Source organism: Lytechinus pictus, chromosome 4 (assembly GCF_037042905.1).
Source record: "Lytechinus pictus isolate F3 Inbred chromosome 4, Lp3.0, whole genome shotgun sequence".
NCBI lineage: Eukaryota > Metazoa > Echinodermata > Echinoidea > Temnopleuroida > Toxopneustidae > Lytechinus > Lytechinus pictus.
In genome coordinates this window covers 29,988,548-30,007,979 of record NC_087248.1, presented here as the reverse complement: position 1 = coordinate 30,007,979, position 19,432 = coordinate 29,988,548, and the positions used below count along the sequence as shown (strand labels likewise).

At 35.5% G+C, this 19,432-nt stretch overlaps 1 protein-coding gene across 1 annotated transcript in view; it reads left to right on the top strand.

The window, feature by feature from the left end:
• The window catches only part of LOC129258656 (uncharacterized), a 30,642-nt gene extending 11,634 nt beyond the window's left edge, over window positions 1-19,008 (top strand). Inside the window, exons 3-10 of the mRNA XM_064098796.1 lie at window positions 147-241; window positions 5,002-5,049; window positions 6,102-6,178; window positions 6,870-6,924; window positions 9,165-9,348; window positions 9,851-9,966; window positions 11,919-12,023; window positions 12,500-19,008. Of these exons, the coding sequence (XP_063954866.1) occupies window positions 147-241; window positions 5,002-5,049; window positions 6,102-6,178; window positions 6,870-6,924; window positions 9,165-9,348; window positions 9,851-9,966; window positions 11,919-12,023; window positions 12,500-12,541 (722 nt within the window). The 3' untranslated portion in view covers window positions 12,542-19,008. The remainder of the gene's footprint in view (window positions 1-146; window positions 242-5,001; window positions 5,050-6,101; window positions 6,179-6,869; window positions 6,925-9,164; window positions 9,349-9,850; window positions 9,967-11,918; window positions 12,024-12,499) is intronic.
• Window positions 19,009-19,432: the final 424 nt, after the last annotated feature.

Sequence of the window (19,432 nt, the reverse complement as noted above, 5' to 3'; positions counted from 1 at the left end):
TAATTCTCGCCGGAGCAAATATCTTGGAACCATCACAGACATGTACATAGCATGTAAGAAGGTGGGTAATTTTTTGTTTGATTCAGTTGCAGTTATTTTGGTGGACATGAGTTCACTATTGGAGTTTGTCTTTGATATCATTACAGCTGCCCCAGCCGGTGTTATGTACAAGTTGAGGGATATTAACAAAGAGCTGGTTCAATCTTGGAAGGAGATATTCAAGGGTTGTGATCAAGTAGAGGTAAGTTATCATTGGCCTAATCATCATTATTGATTTCCTTATCCTCCTTGTGGTCATCATTATCATCAATATCATCATCATCATCACCCTCACCATCATCATTATCATCAATATTATCGTCAACATCACCGTTATCGTCATTATCATCATCATCATAACTAAAGCGCATGTATCCACCACTATCATCAACATCATCACCATCATCATCTTCACCATCATCACGATCATCATCATCACCTTCATCCCCATCACCATCATCACGGTCATCATCATCATCATCCCCATCACCAGTATCATCATCATCACCATCATCATCATCGTCATCATCATCATCACCACCATCATCATCACCATCACTATCATCATCATCATGACCGTCATAATCACCATCATCATCATCATCACCATTGCTATCATCATCATCATCATCATCATGACCGTCATCACCATCATCATCATCACCATCATCACCATCACTATCAATATCATCATCACCATCAATATCATCATCATCACCATCATCACCATCATCACCATCATCATCACCATCATCATCATCACCATCACTATCATCATCATCATCATCATCATGGCCGTCATCACCATCATCATCATCATCACCATCAATATCATCATCACCATCAATATCATCATCATCACCATCATCACCATCATCATTATCACCATCATCATCATCACCATCATCACCATCATCATCATCATGACCGTCATCATCACCATCATCATCATCACCATCATCACCATCATCACCATCACCATCAATATCATCACCATCAATATCATCATCATCACCATCATCACCATCACCATCACCATCATCACCATCATCACCCATCACCAGTATCATCATCATCACCATCATCATCATCGTCATCATCATCATCACCACCATCATCATCACCATCACTATCATCATCATCATGACCGTCATAATCACCATCATCATCATCATCACCATTGCTATCATCATCATCATCATCATCATGACCGTCATCACCATCATCATCATCACCATCATCACCATCACTATCAATATCATCATCACCATCAATATCATCATCATCACCATCATCACCATCATCACCATCATCATCACCATCATCATCATCACCATCACTATCATCATCATCATCATCATCATGGCCGTCATCACCATCATCATCATCATCACCATCAATATCATCATCACCATCAATATCATCATCATCACCATCATCACCATCATCATTATCACCATCATCATCATCACCATCATCACCATCATCATCATCATGACCGTCATCATCACCATCATCATCATCACCATCATCACCATCATCACCATCACCATCAATATCATCACCATCAATATCATCATCATCACCATCATCACCATCACCATCACCATCATCACCATCATCATCATCACCATCATCACCATCAATATCATCACCATCAATATCATCACCATCAATATCATCATCATCATCATCACAGCCATCATTATCACCACCACCGTTATTGTCATCATCAAACCTTCATTACCATCATTGTCATCAACATCAGTCCACCCATCAATCAACTCGGCACTAAATCAAAATGAAAGAGAATCGTCCTTTATTGATCAGAACAAAAGTGACAATATTGTATTCATTCAATTCAACAATGAGATATCTTGACAAACATCATTGAACATAAAATCACCACGGAAGAAGAATCATCATTATGATTTGGTTGAGGCAGTCAGAAAAATTATATGAAATCCATCATTGTGCTTTTTATGGGACACCCAGTATGCACAAAAGTACATACATGTACATGTATTATGAATACACAAATCACCATGAAAACTGAAATGACACAATGATCTGTACATTACATGATATGTGTACATGTACATGCATTTACCTCATTTGAGATGTGCCACACTGTTGAGTTAATGTGCAGAGTACAAGTAGGTGTTTACATATGTGCATGTAGGTGTAATAAATCCTAATGATTTGAATGCACCTGGTATTATTACCAGGGTCAAGTGTGCTATGTAGTTAAAGCAAATACCTGTAGAGCTAGGTAAACATAATAGGACATGCCTACTTGTACATTGATTCATACATGTATGTGTGACACCTACCTGCCCGTTATTGACAAAAGGAAGTAACTCAAGCAAGTGAGAAAAGTGACATTGCCAAGTTTTGTAAAAGAGGAGAATGTTCCATTTTCACCTTATGCATTCCCTGATATTTTCGATTGGATTTCATGCTAGGACCAATAACATCAGATTAGAGTACTACAGATGTACAGTAAACCCCACTTTCTCCTCTGTCAATATCTAAATTTTTTTTTTTGTAAGGCAAAACAGAATAATCAAATGAATGATTTAAGATTTTCAGCAAAAAACAGTCTAAACATGCTGTTCATGTAAAGTACATGTACATGTAGGTGAAATCAGAAAATGCCAAAAACTTAAAATTTGTTGATTTGCGACTTGCTCCCTTTTGAGATTGCAAGGCAGTGTGTTTTAAAGGTACAGTGAACAGATTTCAGGCTTGGAATTATTAAGAATGAATGACAATGTTCAAGCAAATAAAACTAGCACACTGTACATATATGAATCAATACATTGGTTTATATCAGAGAGTAACCTGTCAGTATCACACAGCATTGTGTGACACAGGTGAGGTGAATGGGTACCCGGCAGGATTAATTCCTTGAATGCATGAGCGCTGAAAGGCAGCTCGAGCTAAAGCCGGGTTAATAATAATAATAACAACGCACCTCGGAATAGAATATTTCTAGATAGATGGCGCTATATAAATGCCTATTATTATTATAATTATTGTCTACATGTAGTAATTCCATGTGTATACTAGCCTATCTGATATGTGTCGGGCTAGTGGGCAAACTACTGACGGGCGAGGGCGCAGCCCGAGCGCCTATCATCACTAGTTATTTACCTTGTTTCGTTCGTAGAAATTCTACGAACCCTCAAGTAAGCTTCAATATAAATATTCATAACTGTCCGCGAACACGGACCAATAAGCGACGAGGCTTGAACGTGACGTAGACTGCGATGATATTTGATTGGTTAAAAAATACAGTTGATCGCCATATAAGGGTTATCTCATGAATGATGCATAATAAAAAGTACGTCACGCATATGATAACCATACATGTATATGGGCAAGTCCAAGAAAAGGTCACCCTAGAAGGCAAAATTTCATCTTTAATTTAAGAAGTTATCTTTGGTGGGGTAAGAAAGCCCAAATGTTGAATTTTTAAATTTCATTAGGAAAAATAATTGATAATATGCATATTTATGCTAATTTTGGGCACCTAATTTGCATAATTGGTAAAATGGGCGTTACGTATGGGACAATTATGAAAACTCATAAAAAATAATTACAAAACTTCTGAGATTTAGTCATAGGTGGGACATGGACCCCCTAACTTCTTATTACTTTGGGGGGAAAAAAAGTGGTGTCATCTATTTAAAATGCAAATTAGGTCTTGTCCAAGGATGGAATTTCCCATACGTAACATTTTGAGGATGTTTTTTTGAATTATTTCTCATAATACAATACTTGTACACCTTGTATTGTTGCATCTCTGGGAAGTTCTGATTTATTAAGTATGAAATGTTATACCACAAAAAGTTTCAAAAATAGAGTTTACTTTTTTATTAAAAGTTAATAAAAAAAATGGTTACGTATGGGACAACATGTTACGTATGGGACAATTACACACAATGTCAATGGGGAGATTTGTGTACAAAGTGAATGGAGAAAAACAAATTTCTAGAGTGCTCTAAAAAATTTTCCTTTTCTTTAGTATTTAAAGACTGATTTGTTATGAATACTGATTAATGAAAACAATCGAAGCGAAAAAATTGTGAATATTGAAAAATATGAGAAAAATTAAAAAAACAATAGAAATACATAAGAAATTTATGAAACCATGAAAAACAAGAAAAAAAAATGTTGAAATGGCTAATTTCCTTTTCAGTCATATCAAATATGTCTCAATAGAACATTTTAAAAGAAAGAAAATCTTTTGTTATTTCCATATTTTAAATTATTTCAATTTTGTAATTATGGGGAAAATTGTGTACGTTTTCTATAGGGGACAAAATGTCCCATACATAACTGTCCCATACGTAACATGTCATTAATTTCTTTAAATAGAGTCTGTAATTAGAGGGATTTGGCTTATGACATGAAACTTACCTTAGATGTACTAGAGTATTGTGACTAAGTTCTATCACACTAAGTTACAAGTTGTCAAATGAAATACTTTCAGAGAATTCTCAACTTGAAAAAAATGTTTTAAAAATTGTCTTTTTTCTGCGTCCCATACGTAACGGTACATCTCTTCTCTCTAAAAGGTCAAGGTCATATGTCACCATTTTTTGCATGATTATTCTTCTCCTAGATGTCTACCATCATGAGAGTATTCAATCTAATCAAAGTCATTTAACACTACTTTTCAGGTCATTAAAGCCTCTGAAATGTCCCATACGTAACGCGCGCGAATTCTTGGACTTTCCCCTATGCATATTGATGACTTTACCAGTGATGATAGGCGCTCGGGCTTCGCCCTCACCCGTCAGTCTGCTTCGCGCGACCAGTAACTTGCCCACTATAGCCCGGCGCATATCAGATAGGCTATGTGTATACTGATGTAAAAAAAAAGCCGTGGTGTCTGCAACGTTTAGATTGTAACTAATAATGTTTGTCATTATTTCGTCATTATTACTGTTCCAGGTTTCGGAAGGTGATATTTTTAAGAATGCACCAGCAGCAGATGCAATAGTAAGTAGGAACACTGTTGATACATGTATGTACTCTGTAGTGTTCATTTCACTTTTATACCTCCGCCTACTGGAGATGGATGCAGGAGGTCTAATGTTTTTGTTCATCTCTCCGGTCATCCAATTGTTTTCATGATAAACATTCGAGGGCTCAATTCAAACTTTGCTCATGTATGCATGTATGTAGTAGAGATGATAATCTGACTAGATTCAGATCATGAGGTCAAAAGACACAGTTCAATATCAAAATATCTTGTTCTCACAAAGAAATGTTCAAGCAATCAACTTCAAACTTGGTTCATGCATTATGGAGGGACACTGATCTGGTTAGATTTTGGGGTCATAAGGTTAAATGTTGAAGATTACAGAGTTAAAATTATCTTGTTCCAACTTCCAACGGGAAGTAAAGAACCATTTGAGGGTTCAATTTCAAGTTTAAGTTCATGTGTAGGGGAGTAAAAAAAGAGAATCTAATTAGAATGTGGGATCATTAGGTCAAAGGTCACAGATGTAAAATGCATTAAAATTTTCCTCGCGATAAGGGAAGAACCTTTTTTTGGAATCAACTTTAAAAGTTTTAATGTAATTCATTGGATGGATATTGATTTGAATAGATTGAGATCATGAGTTCAAATGTCGCAATCGTCGTTGTATACCTGAAAATATATCTTTCTCATGATAGTTGAAGAACTTACTATTTTAAACTGCATGAGGATCTGATGAGTCTCTTTTGGTATCAAGGTGAGATGTCAAAGGTCGTAGAGTTCATTTTATGTGAAGGTTTTTTAGTATGGTCGGATGGTAATTTTTTTTTATTATGCGAACTATGCATACAGTTAGAATAATGTTATTGTGATATTCTACTTGTATACACGTGTTGGCATGAATGTTCTAAATTGTGAATTAATGGCTATAAAGCACTGCTGATTTCTGACTGACCTGAATATTTGCAATTATGATTACCACAGTTGGTAGAAGGTGATTTTGATTTTTAGATCTTGGATAAAGTTTCTAACTGCCTTTATTATTAAAATTCTTTCATTTCTTCCACAGGTTTCTCCAGCGAATAGTTTTGGTTACATGGATGGAGGCATTGATTTAGCATACTCTAGACATTTTGGTTGGCAACTGTAAGTGTTTATCATATCCCAGGAACTCTTTCATAAAGCTTTCACAAAGTTCTTTTTCTACTCATCAACATCTACTTTAGTATATATTTGCAAGTAATATAATTGGAAGTGACTTAAATTAATTTAATTTGATTACATTATTAAACATCAATGAATGAATGGATTTGTCGAGATGACTCCCAGGAACAATATTGTTACAAAAAAATATATAAAGATACTCTAAGATTTACAATGTGTACTAACTAAAGGTAAACTTTTTGTGTGTTTTTAACTGTTCCATGAATATGTAATGAGTGGGCTGAATGATCTTATTTATAAAATAAGTCACACAATGATTATCTTACACATACCTTGACTATCCATTTTTTATACTCTTTGAGTAAATTAATTAATAATGGGCAATTCCATAAAATGAAGTACAAAAGAAAAAGGAGAGGGTGGACATCATCGGCATATTCATGTAAACATGCACATAGCTGCGTCACCCAAATTATTCAAATCTAAAGATGTCATAGATTAAAAAGAAGTCCCTGTAAAACAATTTTCAGAAGGAATAATGCTGATTTACAAACATTTTGAGAATATATCCACAAGAGCCAATGTCTCCAGATATTTTCTTTGTAAAAAATGTTCTGTGTGGGAAAAAATTTAGATTTTTAATATTTTTGTCATATTTTTTTTTTTATTACAGCATGAATAGGTTACAAAAAATGATCATGACAGAGAAAGATGGTGAACTTTTAGTGGTAAGTTTGAATATTGGACGTTGACTGTTTCATAGAGGCGTTATCAATCCCATCCCAATGTTCCTTAACTATGCTTAACCCTAATTCTCCCGGGGGGGGGGGGGGGGGGGGGCGGGGGCCATAATGGCCCCCCCCCCCTCGACAATTTTCGCGATATATCTTTCTGCGCAAAATTTTTTGACCTGGCCGCTCACTGACTTTTTACTTTCAAGTCTCGTGCAAATTTTGAGACCAAATTTGTGACGCCCGGGTACGCGGTTACGACATTACGCAACATTATGTAAGTGCATGTCAGACCCAAAATTGCTCATAAACGTGATTTCATGTACAAATCCAATGCAAATTGTGTATTTAGCCAAATTTCATAAATTTATCATTATTTCTACTTTTACTGATTAAACATAATTAATTTTGATCAGAATTAAGTCTGGAATGATTTCCATAGAAAAAAAAAAAAAAAAAGTAAAAAAAAGAAATACATAAGAAAAAAAAAAAAGAAAAGATGAATAAGAAATCGGTCTTGGTACCAGAATTTTTTTCATTCACAATTGTTAGGAATGCTATAAAGAATCTTTTCACCAAAAAATAGCATTCTAGGTGCTTTATTTAGTGAATCAGAGCAAAAAGTATGATTTCATGAATAAATTATCATAATTAATTCATATAAAATAAAAATATATGAATTCAGTGAAATTTACAAATGCAACAGCATAGAATACGTCATTCTCTACCATCATGCAAATTTTTGTTGTGATCGCGCATTCCGCGGCTGACATGACAAAAACCTTTCATTTGAAAACACTATACCCCAGATTCCCTCAATCAATTCTCTTCTCCAAGTACGACAAACCATAACTGCCCCAAGCAAGCAATTTAAATATCAAAACACCTGTTTCTGGTCCGAAGATAGCACAACAGCCCGAGCAAAGCATGCCGTCATTTTAATTCACTTACTTTCCTTATTTCGAGGTCGATTTTCTTCGTTCGAACTTGAAAATGGACTAACATTGGATTTCTGAATACAATATGCATTTGAAAACGTGATTAAATATCGAATACAATAATTTCATTCCGAAGGTCCTACTACAGGCAGAGAAGTCTTACGTAATAGCACAGCTGTTGTTTATCATTTCGTCCTTGGCTCAACGCTCATAATCTGGCCTGTGGAGGTAAAATTGAGACAGCGGGGATTACCTGGCCTAGCGGGATTGATCAGGCGTGTGTTTCATAAAGCTGTTCGTAAATAAAAAGCGACTGGTGATCCTGTCTTGCGGTAAATGGTACACACCATTGGCGAAGATCTAGCGCGCGAGAAAGGATCACCAGTCGTTCTTAAAGTCGCTCTTAACTTACGAGCAGCTTTATGAAACGGCCCCCTGGGCTTGGAAATGATTTTGGGATTTCCAAACGCAAAATGGGGTATAGAACCGCAGTTTGCAATCTGAACTGCGGTCTTTCTCCAAACGGGGGTTTGACGTAATGGAGATCTTAAGGGGGGGGGGGCCATAATGTCCCCCCCCCCCCCCCCGAATGACAAGAATAAAAATACCCCGGGAGATTTAGGGTTAAGCATTGACAATTTTATAAAGCATAAATGATAATGATAATGATATGCAACATTTTTGTAGCACTTAATTCAGATATTTCTGAGAGCTGTGTATTATTACCCTGGCCTTAGCATATCTGCCAATACAGTGCTTTTTACCATTTCGAGGAATGAATTTCTTTCAGGTACCCATTACCTCTCCTAGGTTGAGTGTTGCAAATGCAGATCAAATGACTTGCCAAAGTATGTTAGTGATTAGGTGGGAATTGAACCCTGAAGTTGTACCTTGGAATCTACAGTCTTCAGACGTATCCACTTGCCGACAACAACCTCTGCACATCTCTATCCGTTCTTATAGATCATCTTTTGAAAATATTTGCTGTTATCTTTTCAACTTTTTGTCAATGCTACTGTGTTCATACATATAAAGTTATGCTTAAAACTCACCTTTTTAAATCTTAAATGGATCATATCCTATGTCTATTGGCCAATTTGATGGTATTTCTTTATTCATGGTCTGGTGAGAAGTAGTTGTAAATTGTAATATTAGTTTTGATACATTTTGTTGTGCAAAGTATTTCTATTTCTATTTCCTTTATACTTGATATTTCCTTTCTTTTAACCGCTTAGAGGCAATTTGCGAATTTGCGGTATAGAAAATTGTTAAAATTATTATTATTATTTTAAATTTCAGGGTGATGCAATTATTATACAAACATGTCAGCAGTTCTGGGGCAACACAGAGAAGACATCGTGGGAAGGTTTTAACCAAGGCACACCCATCAAGTACCTTATATCAGCCCCTACTATGAGGGTACCTATGGATGTATCAGACAGTATCAATGCTTACTTAGCATTTAGAGCTGTCATATTAGCAGGTTTGTAATCATTTATCCAAGAGGCTGTTTTGAATCTTGTCAATTCAAAGACCTCTTCCCCATCACTCTTGGTGCTATTATTTGTGTCATGACTTGCACTTGCACAATATTTTATCTCCTGATTTCACAATTTAATATCTGAAAGATGGCAGAACTTGAACTTATAAATATGTTTATTTTTCCGGTTGGGTTCAGCACCTCTGTACACATGTGCCAATGTATTAGCATAATGGTTAACCAACAAATTTCATTGCAGGATTAGTGTTAAAAAAATGAAATTTGGCCTGGAAGAAGAAAACAAGTTGTAAATTATGAACACATTTCAAAACTCAGTTTGGGTTAATACACTTTTTTTATTTTATCCAAGAGGGCAGCATAAGACGAAGTTGTTCCTTTATATCCTTAATGCACCTTTGTGATTCTAGAGATCATTCATACAAGCACAGAAATATTCTTGTTGTGTTATCTGATTTAACAGTGTTCTTTGTTTCTTGTTTTGTAGTACAAAAGCACAATGCGAATTCAAGTAAGACCGGTCTCTTGCCTATATCTAGTGTTCTATGTCCAGGACTAGCCACCAATGTAGGGATGATGCCTCCTAAGAAATGTGCAAAACAGGTAAGCTCATTGATTTTATTGGTGGTAAACCCATTTGGTCTACCATCAATTTAGTCTTTAGTGCCATTTGGTTTACACAACAAGATGATGATGATGATAGTGATAGTGGTGATGATGTTGATGATGATGATAGTGGTGATGATGATGATGATAGTGATGATGCTGATGATGATGATAGTGGTGATGATGTTGATGAATAGCATCTGTGTAGCGCCATTTATCGCAAGAAACATTCAAGGTTTCGGCTCCCCAATATGTCACACATTCACAAAGTTGCTGGACCTTGCACATCGACGTCATCGCGTCGCCATCTTTGAGGCTAAAGCAATTGCCTTGCATGCGTTGGTGATCTGCAGCTGGCGCACCTCTGACAAATCTGTATATGTATATTTCTATATCCTCTGAGGGAGATTATGGTGTCCATACATACATGTAAGGTCTATACTCACTTGGTCAAACTTCACATCAAATCTAATGCCAAGATGTCTACTTCCTATTTTTCATTTTGCCATATGAAAATTTGATTCATACATAGGTTCACTTAACGATTTAGACTAAATGGTGTTGGGTCAAGTGGATATAAGATGAAATTGGTATCACCAGACTGGATATTAGACGAAGTGGTAAATGGACTTAAAGGCAATGAGAGACTAATTAGATAATATATATATTGCATTACGAAACTTTGTGTTTAAGAATGGATCTCATCTGACACCCCAATTTCAAATTCCAAGCTACTTTCACTCGCCCCCCCCCCCCCTCCCGATATCAGCAAAGTCTTTGCAGGAATGGTAATCCTTAAGTAAACAATCATACACTTCCCAGATAATCCACCTTCCCCCCAAGGAGAAGTGACCTTCATAGGCCTGGCAGAGAGAGAGAGAGAGAGAGGGAGTTAACTGGGGGTAATTTTTTTTTTTACTTGTTATTTCGGCAATTGTGGATCATTTTGCATCGTTCAAAATTTCATTTCGATCTTCATCTAAATTTCGAATCGTTTTTAGATATGCTAATGTCCTAAAACAAATTCATTATTTCAAGATTACTGTCAGCCAGGAAGCTCTTAAGAGTTTGTTTATACTATTACATATTAAAGAATGACAGCTAATCCCACTCCATGCTGTTCATCAGCCTGTTGTGGTGGCATGCACAGTGTTTTATCGGCTCTTATCAGCAGCTACAGTCACTAAATCGACCCCATCCCAGTTTAAACGAGAGAAATGAAACTTTCCCCAAAACTGAAAGTGGGGTGTCAATACCCCACTTGAGCTCCTATTGACTAACACGCAAGGCATTATCAGCAGTCAGATGAACCCCACCCCAGTTTAAACGAGAGAAATGAAGCTCTCCCAAAATCTGAAATTGGGGTTTCAAATTCCCCACTTGAGCTCCCATTGACACAACACGTAGGGCAATGGGGCTTCTGTGTTATAAGCTGGTGGGGTATTTTTTAATCACAGGAATCGCGTAATGGGTTGTAGATGAACTAGGAAAGGACTATTGAACCTTCCACATCAAAAGCAACATATGGAAGCGCCGTGGTGTAGCGGTTCTGACTCTCGCCTCGTAATCAGAGGGTCGTGTGTTCGAATCCCACCATGGCCTAGCGCCCTTTGGCGAGGCGTCAATCCACACTTTGCCACTCTCACCCTGGTGCTATTTGGGTACCGGTAGGAAACAACCGTCATTGTGGTTGGTTTGGCAAGTGTGTGCCTAACAGGCTGCTTGAAATGCTATGAATCCAGTTACTGGGTAATAATAATCATAAAGCGCTCTGAACAGTCGTAGATTGATAAAGCGCTATATAATGCCAGTTATTATTTTTATTATTATCATTTATTCTCTGGGCTGCTGTAGGAATTTGCAGCTGCCATGTGGTACTCCTGCTATTAAAATCTCCTTGATATATTAGCCATGGTTATATCTTGTTTTCTTTCTCTCCCTCCCTCTAGATGAAGTGTGCGTATGAAATTTATGAATTAAAAGAAGATCTATACCTTCAGAACCCAGAGAGTTTAGGGAGTGTTTGGGAACACCATCTATATATGAAATCAGATGTGAGTAGATAACCTAATTATTACTGTCATACACATAGTATTGATTAAGATTACTAGTTTCTATAATCATTGTACATTAGATAAATCTCTGATTTTAAGGGGCACCTTTTACCAAAATAAACAAGATAGAAGACCTTTATCCAAATTTTATTTTGATTTTGCACTAAAAAGTGCACCCCACTTAAATTTTGAATGAAATGAGAAGAAAAGATAGTTAGATTAATGTGGTTCATTATCTTTAATATTGTCATGTTATTATTGTAATTTATAAATATTGATTTCATAGAACAATGAAAGCTATCACTTCTTTGAATGGTGAAAATTTGCTCCTGAAATGTCACACACTATTCTTAGACTAATCTTATTGCAACGTTTTCTTGAATGTGGAGTATTATATACGTAAATTTTGTTTCCCCCCTGGTAAATTCTTGTCTTCTTTGTAACTTGACCCGTGCTTTAATTGTTGTATTTTGCAGGATGACTATAATCCAGAAATCACATTTTTAGAAGAGAGCTGAGGTTTGGCCTTCTGTTTGTAAAGTACTCTCTATCCTTCCTGCCCCCACTCTGCTCTACCCCACCTCACCCGCTCTTTTCCCCCTTTCCCTGGCACCTGTGTATAGCGCCCTCAACGTTGCTCCATTACCAGACGTAATCTCTACACGGCCATTGCAACAGGGGCAATCTGACTATTCAACATCGGTTGCTTGCACAGATGATATCATTTTCAAGCTGTACTCCCAGCTATCGGCTACCTGGATCAACCGCTTCCATGTATGTCATGTTTGAACATTATCAACAATTGAGCTGCAAGAAATAAGTTTTTCTTGTAATACATGAGCTCCAATGTGTATGCATGATGATTTCGGACAACATCAAAGATTACTACAGTTGCAGGGTTTTTATCCTGTACTACAATAAGCCATTACTGGCTAGAATTGTGGATGATGTTTGAAGATATTCAGCAATTTCTGCTAGGAGCAAGTTCTTTTCTGTTAATACATCCAACTCGAATATGATATGACAATGTTTGGATGGGTTCAGCAATTGCTACAAATACAATTTTTTTTCTTGTACCACAACAAGCTGTGACTGGCCAGAACTGTGAATGATCTTTGGACAACTTCAGTGATTGCTGCAAGGACAGCTTTTCATTTACAATACCAGTGACGGCTCATACGTTACTACATCACATGCATGGGAATAGACTATCGTCAATATCACAGCTTTGGTATGCACGGTGGAATGGAATTCAGTTTTGAATGAGCAGGACACTTCAAGTCTACACATGCTACACGTCCAGAGCTACAGTGAGCCAGGAAAACTCCAATGATCGATACTACAGTGATGAGTCCTGAGGAGAAATTCATGATGTAATAAGGTCCAACCTGATTGTTTATTTTGTTCCTACATTGTTTTTATAGCTTTTGTTGTCATTTTGCAGACTATCATCATGCGTATATTGAAAAACACTGAATAACAAGTGAATTTTTAAATGGTGTTTACCCCACTAAGCTGCCCAATGCCCTGTAAAACACAACTTGATCATAAGTCTGATTTTTATGATTACTTGCATTATAATAAATGCATTGATTAGTATGTACAATTGATCATAGGATTCAACTATATGATCAACTGCTATGATATGTGCTTCAGGGCCCTTATCACGAAATGGTCTCTCACATACGCATCAATGTCTATTAGATAATTGGCCCCTCATAAATGCTATATATTTTTTTATTATGTGTGGAATCTAAAGTAAATCACTGACCACAAACAGAGCACACTACAATGCATTGGAAGTATAAAAAGCATTCATTTCTTATCTGACCTTCTGCTGAAAAAAATGAGCAACAGTTGTTTTCTTAACCACTTAGGTAGTGTTGTGTTTCTACCAACTGCAAACATACATGTCCTTATGCGGAGTAATTACTCAATTATTACTTTCTGTGTATGCAAAATGTGCTTAAATGTGACCTCCATATATAGTGTACATAAGACTTGAATGATGTACGTGTATCTATTTCTTATAACAAAGGCAATACAGATAATGTACATTGGCTGATGCGTTCAACTGCATATAACATGCAGTGGTATTGTGTTTTTTTTTACGCTGCATGTTCATGTCAGGCCTGGATGTTATATCCAGCAAAGTTTTTTTTTTTGCCTTACTTTGAATATTTTTAAAGATGGCACTGGCAGGATCATGTTTTTGCGAATGTACATGAACAGATGTGTAAAGAAAGAATGAGTTTTGATATTCTTAATTCTGTGTGTGTATTTGCTACATGTTACAAAGTAAATGATGCAGAAACTTCTTATGGTAAATGGTGAATGGTGGTTATTTTTTACCTGATTGCTATTAAAGCATTGAATGCTTGTAAGCAAGCAACCAGAGGACCGACGGCTTAAGGTCCTCTCCGAGGAACCTGGTAATGTGGATCAATGCCTCACCAAAGGGCATGTGCACCAAGAAGGAATCAAACCCGGGTCACCGGGATCCGAAACTCCCGCTCTATCAACTGAGCTATCGCGTTAAATGTTAATGCCGAAAGACTATGGATATAATAATAGCATACATATTTCTTTTAGGTATCTACCTAGGCTTTAAGGAATTCTGTTCTCAGTGAATTATATTTTGATAATGAAATAAGCAAAATTTGTATAGCTCATCATACAAATATTTCTAAGTGCTGCATATTATTCCTATGGCTTTAGCACGGCTACCATGATCAGGTGCTTTAGCATTCAAGGGAATCCCATGATGTCATTCATATTGAAACTTTGAACAAGAATCCTTTATTTCAGAATTAATGCAGATAATATTTGGCAATATCATTTCATCTTAATAACTGATTCCTTCAAGAAAATGTTGGATTGTTTTGTAACACCATAAATGCAGTGTTTGGCAGAACCATTTTACATGTTGTTTGTCCTTTATATATGAATGTACATATGAGTGTACATGCAGTCTCTTTAGATTTAAATGGAAGAAATCTCTGCACTCAATATTTACATAAAAATAAATATTCACTAACCTATATTGATTGAAGCTCTTCATTGAACGATGCAATATTTAATCCTCAAATAAATATAAAAACCTGAGTATGATATTAGACATGCGGGCAAAGTATGTATAAAGAATCTATGTTTCTAGAAAGCAATTATTGAGTGAGAGAATAGAGTATCATTTACAATGTCATGATGTCTCAATGAAGATTGATTTATGAAGTTTTGGAACTACTGCCAGTGTGCTTTTATGAAGGGGACGAAATAGATTCTATAGTTTGTACTTATTGTGATTATTTTTATTTATATTTGATCAAAGAGAATGAAATCGAATCATATGTTTGGATACCGAGGTGTGACCAATGTTGTGATGAACACAGTGTGACCAATATGTGCATCTTACCTGTTTACAACCTGTTGTAGGCAAGTCCAGATTTAGTAAGGTCTACAAAATAATAAAATTTAATCAGAAACCGTATTTACTGTATTTCCTACACATGTAGGTGCAAAAAAAGGTGTTAGGTTTTGGAGGATAGGAGTATACCACTTGAAAAATTGTAAAATAATGTGTGAGACCTGAGCGAAAAAAAGGCATGAAATAATGCGGCCATTTCTTTTGGCAGTGGCCACCAGGGCTAATTTCTATATTAACATGCACAAATAAAAAACTTTATTTGTATACTAAATTAGTAATTAACAATTGTACATAATACAAACACAACAATCAACTTGTGATTTGATTCAATACACAAAGGAATATTCAGAAATTAACTTGCCAATGTGTATATCTCATCTGTCTTTGCCATTAAGTTCCATTATACTTTTTATAAACTCTTTTTTGTGCTCAAAATTATGATGATAGTGAAGACTAAATATGATAACGAAGAATGGTATTCTATGGAAAAAAGAAAGCACAAATTACATATTTTCTTAAAGATTATTCTTATATTTTTAGTAGCAATGTGGAGGTGGTTGATATGGGATAAATTTTAAATATTTGTTGTGAGTAAAAAAAGTATGTATGAATTTACATAAGGTTTGGTTACTCGACTGCTATATGTACAGTCAAGTTGTTATTTGATACATACAGTTTTACATATGAATGCTTCTGATTTTAAAGGAATAAGGATTCAATTATTTTGATGTACATTCACAATAATAATAATGCAGTTATTTTATAACACATCAATTCATGACACAACATCCCTATTAAGTTAATATTCTGTTAATGACAGCATGGGTCATATTTACTTTTTTGTTGTTGTTGAGTTCTACTATTGTTGAACGAGTCATGTGGATCCGACTGTTTTTTCACATTTTGTTGTTATGATCGTAGCAATTTGAATGGCTTCTAATGGTATGTATGTGCACTATAGTGACCTTAGTTGGTTCAGCCACCAGAGAGAGAGAGAGATTGAAGGAGTATATTCATATTTGTATACAAGCAGTCGGCCTTCTTATCAGATAGTCCAATAACCACATCGACATGGGCTAAACCAGTAAACGTTAGACTTGTGACTTGATCTCATATCTACTTACATGTAGTCTAATTCATAGTTACTTGCTTGCCCAGATGGGCTATTTTCCTCTTTAGTTCGTAAACAGCTCATCTATAAAGCATGGCTATAAGACAAAACTGAAAATCAGACAAAGTGGTGAATGAGGTAAATGGCAACTGGACCACATGGTTTGTAGATGGTCGTAGATGAACTATAATTACATGTAGATCATGATGAATTAGACCTAACATAACAAAACAGGTGTAGACTAATTTGAAACGTAGTGAGATAAAATGACATAACTCAGAAAGTATATGAACCTAGTTCATGAAACTTGGACATAGAGTAATGAAATATTACTGAATATCCTGCCCAAGTTTCAGGTCACATGACCAAGGTCAAAGGTCATTTAGGGTCAATGAACTTTGGCCAAGTTGGTATTTGTTGAATTGGCATCATAACTTAGAAAGTTTATGGATCTAATTCATGAAACATAGACATAAGGGTAATCAAGTATAAATGATTGTTTTGCACACATTGTAGGTCACATGATCATGGTCAAAGGTCATTTTGCGTCAATGGACCTAGTATTTTATTATCATATGAATATTTTCTTTTGTGAATAATTATTCAATAGCTGTTTTCAAAGCCAGCAGTGCTGCTATATCTTATCGCGTAATGCAGGCGAGACTGCCAGAGGCGTTCCACTTGTTTTATTAATAGACAAACAATAAAACGATTAGTTTACATTAAATATGCTATCCAAATTTGATATCAAAGTTTGACAATCTCGCATTTCAGAATTATCAGATTGGATCTAATGGTCAAATTTAAAGTGCAACCACTGTTTTATGTTTTGGGGAGGGGTTCATTGGTATAACACATTTTTGTGTTTATCTTTGACACATTTTGAGGATAACGGCATTTACTTTGTGTATATGATATATGCACAGGAAAGGAATGATATATGCACATGAAAGGAATGCCCAATATAAAGATGTGTTATTTGTTTACTTTATTGTCTAGTATGTTCTTTCTGTTAATTTTCTTTTTTTAACTATTTGGTTTTATGTTTACCTTTTAATATACATGTAGCTAATTTGAAATTCAAAGTGAATATACCAAATGAACCGTATTTTGCTTTTTTATTACATGTATGATGCTGAGAAAAAGAAAATGATGAATTGTACCTCATTCAATATGTAGTTGTAGCATCGAAAAGTAACTCTTGAATATTAAGAGCTTCTTTGCTTTGATCTATCCATTGCCATAATTACTTTTTAAACTGTTGCACAAACTCTATAAGCACAATGTTTTGCAAGAATTAATAGTTACATGGAAGTCTAGAAGAAAAAAAATTGTTATTATTGAAATGCCTTGCCTCTAAGGCATCAAGCTTTTATGTTATGTATGTTACAGATATTTTGACATCCATGTATTCTTAAAATATGATTTTACTTTTCATCATGAATATATGTTTCGAGATGTCTATTAAATTAACAATGTGAGAATGAATCTCACGGTATACTTGCATCATGTTGGAATTGTACAAGTACAGTTAATATCGTTTGGGAATAACATGTTTGCCTGTTGAAACGTGGTATCTATAAATATAAACATTTTGAGGACAGGTCAGAAAAGGATGTATTTTAGAATCGTAACAAGGGTGGCAGCATCATATTGTCTGAAAACTGTCCCCTAATTCCTGTGAACTCTTTCTCGGCAAAAGCAGGTTGCCACTTCTGTCATAACTCTGAATATACATCCGTATGCTGAATTGCTAATATTTGTGATATAGGGGCCTGGTGCCTTTTAAAATTGTATCTGATTGTAAGGCATGATTGTAGTATAACAAGATTATGTGGTCTTATGTAAAATGAAAAAAAAAGGAAGAAAAGGAGGTATCCGAAAGGATGAGTTTTAAGTTACTGAAAAATGAAAAAAACTCACTGGTTTATTTCCAATTGGTCTAATGCCAATTCGTCCAATTGCCAACTCGTCTACTGTCATTTGGTCTACCATCAGTTCGTCCACTCACCACATGGTCTACTTTCATTTATTCTAATGCCATTCCGTCTAATAATCAGTTGGTCCAATAGCCATTTAGTCCATATACCATTTGGTATAATTGGACTAAGTGTTAAAATTGTGCAAAATGAATGAAAATGAAATGGATATTAGACCAACTGGTTATGAGACGAAATGGTCATAGACGAAATGGTGATTAGACGAATTGTTGATGGACAGAATGGCATTAGATTAAATGAAAGTAGAACATGTGAGTGGACGAATTTACCCACTCACTTTCCAGTGAAGTTGATATATATTTTTTGTGCTGCTATTGTATGTGTTATAGTAATGTGATTCTAATTGTTTATTCCAGTGGAAATGAATATGATTTCATTTTTCATTCGAGTGGATGAGGTTTGAACTGTGTAATACTGAGAATGAGAAATAAAACTACAGACTAGACTGAATCACACCTTTGTTTATATCTTGTTTGATGTTAAAAAAAATGAGAGAATTTAACAAAGGATATCTATTGTTTTTTTTATTTTACTTTCATTTTTCGATATTGTTTTTTTTATATTCAGTCATTATTCATACAAACTTTATGACAAAAAGTACTTTGCTCCACGAACCGTATGTACAAAAAAAATAAATAAGGAATTCAGCTTTGAAAGTCGTGGAATAACCTTTTTGTGATTTTTCTTTGTCAAGCTTTCATTGACACTTTTTTTGCAATTATGAGAACCAATTTAATATTATGGTTAGCTTTTCCTTATTATGAAAGGGATAAGGCGTGTGGCATCAGGATAATTTGATTGGGGCCCGGAAGGGGGGGGGCAAAACACCAAAACATGACGTCATATTTTGCCTTAACAAAGTGACACCGCCTAG